We start from the raw sequence: 7,209 nt of genomic DNA, 5'->3' as shown, positions 1-7,209 counted from the left end.
TTTTCTTTACATAAAACTCTCTTATACGTGAGTCGCCGTGGATTTGTTTCTCCAAAGTACCCAGACTAATACAGATCTCCACCATAAGGCATACAATTTAAAATGAACATACAACAGACACACAATTCAACATGGATGAATCCTTCAAACATAATGCTGAGCATGTAAAAAATTATAAAATACAAAATATAGTACTATATAGCATTTAGTGATCTAAAAAATGTAGCATAAATGTAAAGGAATAATTTAAAACAATTTCTAGGTAATGACTACAAAAGGAGCAAAGAGGAGAGACAAATAGAGAGAATTATAACTACGTTAGTAATGTTCTGTTTCTAGACAGGTTTACAAATAGTTTTTATATTACTCATATCTTTTTGGAGATTTTAAATATTAGATAATGAATCTTAAAACTTTTGAAATTAAAAATAAATAAATATCCACCATAAAACTAGCCCGGTGCCTAGCTAATCGTGAGATTTTGTGCTAATGAAAAGATTTTAATACGGCAAAGTAATTAATGAACCACTAATCATTATTCAAATGTGCTTACTTTTTGTCACAGAATTGTTGTTGATGTCATTCAACCAGCCAAGGAACTCTTTCTAATTTATGAATTCTTCCAACTTTAACCCCAAGTCTAAAGTTGCAATAAGCGTTACAGAAATTAAGGCGGGTCAGTCAACTAGCATAGGCATCTTACTCTCCTTGAACCATGAAACAACAAACTTATTTAGTAATTATCTGAAATGTTAATTAAAATTCCTAATGAGGGCAGGGCCTCTGTGACCTGCCAGCTGGTTGATATATTCTACATTCCTTACTCTTGAGAAACACTAAGCTAATGAAAACATGACTGTTATTATTTCTACCAAGTCAGCTGCCATTGAGTTCATTGGCTCACAAAGGCCCCATATGTAGAACTGTGCCTACAAAGTTTTCAAGAGCTGATTTTTTATGACCAGACTGCCAAGCCTTTCTTCCATGCTGCCTCTGGATGGACTCCAACCTTTTGGTTAGCAGTCAAGCACCTTAACCATCTGCATCGCCCAGGGACTCTATTAATAATACTAGTTACTATTTATTAGATAATATATAGTCACAATAAGACAAAATTGATTCAATGGCAGTAGCTTTGGGGTAGTATGTTCATATCCAGCTTAGTACCTTATGTACATTTTCTTAATCTTCCCAACTATCCTAAAAGGTAGACACTGCTATTCCCATTTTTTAAGAAACTGAAGCTCAGAAAAGTACGTAATTTGCCTGAAGTCACATACAGCTGGTTTAAGAGGTAGGTTGTTTATTTAACCACGTCTCTCAGAAGAATAATTACACGTTCAGAAGAGTAATCTCAGAAAAATAATCTCACTATCTCATTATTTGATATTCTGCAATTACATCAACAGTAAAAAATCTACTATCCAACTACCTTGCATAGAGAACATCTGTGTACTTTGACCTAGCCCATCATCAGTTTACAGCAAAGACTTACAGCTCATGCGAAAAAGATAAAAGAATGACAGACCAGGATTTGAATGCCCACCATTAATTAACTGAAATCTTGGGCAAGTTAGTTTATTTCTTATGGCCTGTTTTCTCATCAGTAAAAGGATGTTTCTCATCAACATTCTGATGAGAAAACCAAACACTCACACCATGCGTGTACTAAGAGTAATTCTAATAAAAGGAAATATCTACAAGAGTTTACTGGTGTAAGGAGGCTTGGTAGCACAGTAGTTAAGCACTAAACTGCTAATCAAAATATCACTTGGGTTGTGAAAACCCACCAGCTGCTCCATGCATGAGCTGGCTTTGGTAAAGATTTACAACCTTGGAAACCCTAGAGGGCAGTTCTATTGTTTTATAGAGTTGCTAGGACTGGAGGTTGAATCCAAGATAAAAATATTCCAAAGCAAAAATGAATGCCTGGACTTCCTGTCATTTTCATTATGAATGACATTTATCTCCTGCACTAACTTAAACCCACTTCATCTTAAATTGGCTGTGCAGTCCTGCTGGGGCAGTAAAGCACTGGGCTGCTAAGCACTAGCTTGGCAGTAGAAACCACCAGCTGCTCCACAGGAGCAAAGATGAGGCTTTCTACTCCCGTGAGGAGTTAATTAAGTCTTGGAAATCCACATGGGCAGTTCTACCCCGTCCTGGAGGGGCACTTCAAATCAGAAGTGACTTGATGACAGTGACTGGTTTTTGGTTTTTACCTTTTGAAGGACCCTGGTGATACGGTGGGTAAGTGTTGGGCTGCTAACTACAAGAGGCTCTCTGCTCATTAAGATTTATCATCTCTGAAGCCTTCAGGAGTTCTATTGACCACTCTGGTCACTATTCATTCCAATTGATGTAACAGATGTGGGGTTTGTTATCTTAGTTGTATTCTACAAATTCGTTTGTAATCCAGTTGATCAGAATTCAGAACCTATTTTTCCCAGAATCTAAGTTTTCAAGGTAATGTAGGTACTAGATTACTTCACAAAAACCTGTTCACTATACTTAAGCTAATCTCTGAATACACGAAAAAACTGCAGTGTTTCTACTTTCACCTGAGGAATTTGCTTGATCATCACAACCATATTCCCCAGACACGATAGCTAAATAGTGCGTGAAGCCTACAGCCAAAAACAAAATCAAGACTAGAAATAAACTCAACTTAGAAGCAGGTTTCACTTATAAATCTGATCTGACCATATAAACCAAAAGGTCAAATAAAATAAACCTATTGCTCTCATTTAAAAGACAAAAAACGGTATATCTTAATGAGAAGCAAAGCTTTAATTTTCCTATATTCTTACATTTTTTAATTAATGTACTAATAATTTAGTATAATTGTAGATGTATATAAATTATAAGTGTGCATTTATAGAAGTACAGGCACAATTATTCCTGGTAGGAATATTATTACTGGAGTGATTTTTTAAATCTTATAGGCCTGTTCTTTATGAATGAAATGGTGATAATTTTAATATCTGCTCCTCATGAAATTCTTATGAGATCTAAGTGAAGTAACTGCTGAAAAGTGCATCAGAATACTGCTAAATAATATGTATTCATGTTCTATTCTCATGACATGCACTTGCAGAAACAAATGACTTCTACTCGACTTCAGGAGTGTTAAACACCCTCTTTTTTTTTTCAATATAGGCCAATCAATTTTAATGTAACCAAGTATGAAGAGTTCATTCACGTGGTTTCAGATTCTTTTCTCTTTTTTTAATGATTTTTTTCCACTGCCACAGCAGCACTGTACAGTTTTATTAAGCATTCAAGTACAGTAGCATCTGGTAAAATCGGGACAGAACTGGGACTTAAAAGCAAACAGATATTCATCATCTAGCAGTTTTGAGAGAAGCCACTACATACTCTTTTCACGAACATGTTTCTACGGGGCCACTACAGTACTAGCCATTCACTCAGTACACTGTGTGCACTGGAGTAGAAAAGACGCAACAAGAAATATAGCTACATTAGAAACACTCCAACACTTTAGGAATAGGAGTAAAACGCTTTTCGTTTCTCCCTTTTACCCCCTAAAACATCAGATGGTCTGGATCGACCTATGTAAGTCCTACATTGGCTAGAGTATTTGTCAGGAGGGAAATAATAATAATAATAATAAAAAGACTCTGGCCAGTAGTCTTTGGATATCCAGGAAGGGGAGGGGAGAAAGTCAGTTCTCAGAACAAGCTAGTCGGCTTCAGTCTCATCAGCGGGGTCTTTGGAATCCTTGTTCTTCCGCACTTCTTCCACGTGCTTGTCCTTTTCTCGCAAGCGCTCCAGCTTGGCCGCCATTTGTGCTTCTCGGTTCTCTTTGCTGGCTTCTATTTTGTGGGTCAGCTTCTCCTCGGCCATCTTATAGAAGTTGTTGTTCTCCTCTATTGCTTTCTGCAGCGCCTCCTTCTCATGCTGCCACTTCTCAGTCAGCCGCTGCAAGACCTCCGCTTCATGGGACTTGCGTCTTTCTTCTGCAGCTTCTAATTTCTTCTGAATTTCCTCCAGGGAAAGGTCTTTCTTCTTTGGAGGAGAAAGAGGGAATTCTGGGACAGCCTCTTTTGAACGGGGGCTGAGTATCAGCTCAAAGGCCTGCCCAGAGGACCGCTTCTCCAGTTCTTTCACCTGGGTATCAGAAGAAGCCATGGGGAACAGAAGACAAAGAGACTGGCAGTGTACGTTATACAATCCACTGGGAAGGAAAACCCCTTGCTTTGTCTGCGATGGTGGAAAACAAAACGCCCAAGCTAATGTTAGCCAATAATGTTCACCTCCTATTGTTTCTCAGGTTCAAGCTTTTAGCCCAACAGCAAGCAGCAATTAGTGTTAAAAACCTTTAGGTTTTATTTGTTGCCATTGAAAAGCCCTACCCTCAACGTTAGTTTTGGGGTTTTTTTGTTTGTTTTTAGTTTTTGGTTTTTTTAAAGGTCATAATTTTTATAGACTCTAAGCTACTACCAAGGCGGCAAAAACATAGGTTCCCCTTTTTAATGATATTTTTGTTTAATAAAGGCTTCTATGATTTTGTAACAATACGTTTGACTTAACTCATAACTTTTTTTATCGTTTTATTAGGGGCTCATACAACTGTTATCACAATCCACACATACATCAATTGTGTAAAGCACATTTGTACATTCATTGCCCTCATCATTCTCAAAACATCCGCTCTCCACCCAATCCGCTGGCATCAGCTCCTCATTTTTCCCATTCCTCTCCACTCCCCGCAACCTATTTCTATATACAGATGTTTCCCTTCCCAAGGTCAAGAAGTTACATACCTATGGACTAAGCATACAGCTGCTAATTGAAAGGCAGTGGTTTCAAGCCCCCTAGCTGCTCCTCTGGAGAAAGCTGTGGCAGTCTGTTTCCATACAGATTTACAGCCTTGGAAACGCTATTCTCCTCTGTCCCATGGGGTTGCTATGAGTCAGAATCAATTGAACAGCAATGTGTTCCCAAAGCCAAATATGCAAAGGTAAACTGATGCGACAACTGTAATTACAGAAGATGTCATTAGAAATGAAAAGCCATTCCTTTGCACTTTTATACCTACAGATTTTTTAAAAAGCTTAATTTTTAAAAACTTTTATGAAAATATTGACAATTTTATGCATTATGCACATAATACAACTACCAATCACTGATATAAACCAGATACATACTTCCCAATGAAATATAAGTTTTCTCTTAATGGCATGGGTTATGATACATCCCTACTGTCTTTAACAAAACATGAGCCAAGAATTCATTCTCGTATCATGAAGGAGTTCCTGAGTGGCACAAATGGTCAAGCTCAGCTATTACAGTGAGGCTGGCAATTTTCATTCACCCAGGCATCTCAGAAAAAGGCAGTAGATTATCAAATGACCACAGCCACTGAAAATCCTATGGAGCACAGTGACAGTTCCGTAATATATGAAGTCACTATAACTCAAAATCAATTCGATGTTAGCTAACATAACATAAAATCAAAACTGCATAAGACCAAAAAGCCAGTAAGTTTAAGGAATAAAAACCACCTCTCAATGAACTCATATTAGATTCAAGATTTTGTTTTGAAGCCAAGGAATTTCATCTGGGAAAAACAAAACAAAATTTTGATGAAGCTTCACTGGTAAAAACATGAAAACTAAATGGAATAAAAATGTTTTCATAGGGGAAACATGATTTTACCTGGTTACAATTTTAAATGTTCATATAATAATGATTATCCTTACAAACTAAAATTATATTCTAGTCCTAAATTTGCACAAAGGCATGTCATTGTTTTCCAGCACATTACTTACTAGACTTGGAACAGCGCAAAACACAAATTGTCTTTTAGTAATCGCCTGCCTCTATAATCCAACAGTATAAAACTGTATAAAGTAATCACAGCTACTTTTATTAAGCATTTGCTATGAATAAGATATCAGCTAAATCTTCCAAACAACCCTAATACGTAGGTGTTAGTAACTCTTCCTTTTTTAGTTAAACAGATTAATGTAGTGAAATGATTGGTTCACAGTCTGCTACCTAAACGTTCCAGGACTTGGATTTAAATTCAACCATTCCCACTCCACAGCTTCTACCATAATGCTTCCCAGTAAAGCACCAGTTAAGTTTATTTGGGAGGGGAAGGACCTAGAGGTGCATCAGGAGGGGAACTAGTTAGTAAAATATTTTGTATCTATTAAATACTACGTACTTAAAAGAAACTACAAAGATTGTTATGACTGCTACAAAATGGAGCCACTACAGAGTGGTATAGTAGTTAGGTGTTGGGCTGCTAACCGCAATGTTAGTAGTTCAAAACCACTAGCCACTCCAAGCAAGATAAACGCAGGGCTTCTTACTCCCGGAAAGAGTTACAGTCTCTGGCACTTCTACCCTGTCCTTGAGGGTCGATATGAGTCAGCTTTGCCTCAATGGCAATGAGTTTGGAGATACAGAAATATGTCAGAGAGATAATTAAGGAGAAGGGTAGGTAAATCTATACAGATAGTAACTGGATTAATGGCTTATTGAGAATATGGAAGGGTGGAGGGAAATAGGGAGCTAGTAGCAATGAGTACAAGGAATAAAATGTTTGGGAACATTTTAGTTAATAGTTGTCATTAATAGTTAATGACATTATACAATGACATGCATGGTATATGAATTATATGTCAATAAAACTTTTTTTTTAATATAGGGAGAAAAGAAAGCTAAAGAACAGCAACAGTGGGGAGGCAGGGGAAAAAATGAGGAGCTGATGCCAAGGGCTCAAGTAGAAAGCAAATATTTTAAGAATGACGATGGCAACAAATGTACAAATGTGCTTGGCACAATGGATGGACGCCTAGATTGTGATAAGAATTGTACAAGCCTCAATAAAATGATTTTTAAAAAAAAAAGAACAGCAGCAGCACATACTCATAGCATATACCTCTGGTGAGAGAGAAGTAGGAGTACTTCTGCACAAGTGTGAAGTTTACGGAATAAAAGCAGTTACTTTATTTAATCAAGTGAGGAGTACATATAAGATTGTTTCAATATATGTGTCAAAGTGCCTGGTCTTGGCACAAGGGACTCCATTTTGAATCCGGCACCTTCTTGGTTCTCAGAACTCACCTCTCATGGGCCTCCCTCACATCGGCCTCCCCTCCCCTCGCTGAAAACCAGATATCCCCGAGAAAGAATGTTCTTTGAAGATGTTTACTTCACCTGCCCCGGTACCTA

General features: G+C 37.5%; 2 protein-coding genes across 2 annotated transcripts in view; both read right to left on the bottom strand.

The window, feature by feature from the left end:
• The window catches only part of MIB1 (MIB E3 ubiquitin protein ligase 1), a 167,061-nt gene that overhangs the window by 146,951 nt on the left and 12,901 nt on the right, over positions 1-7,209 (bottom strand). The window lies entirely within an intron of this gene.
• LOC101644559 (stathmin-like) overlaps positions 3,703-7,209 on the bottom strand; it is a 9,673-nt gene continuing 6,166 nt past the window's right edge. Inside the window, exon 2 of the mRNA XM_030887317.1 lies at positions 3,703-4,214. Within this exon, the coding sequence (XP_030743177.1) occupies positions 3,703-4,214 (512 nt within the window). The remainder of the gene's footprint in view (positions 4,215-7,209) is intronic.

Source organism: Echinops telfairi, unplaced genomic scaffold (genome assembly GCF_000313985.2).
Source record: "Echinops telfairi isolate 266 unplaced genomic scaffold, ASM31398v2 ScPeMD7_7400;HRSCAF=8409, whole genome shotgun sequence".
Classification (NCBI taxonomy): domain Eukaryota; kingdom Metazoa; phylum Chordata; class Mammalia; order Afrosoricida; family Tenrecidae; genus Echinops; species Echinops telfairi.
This window is presented reverse-complemented; position numbering and strand designations above follow the sequence as displayed.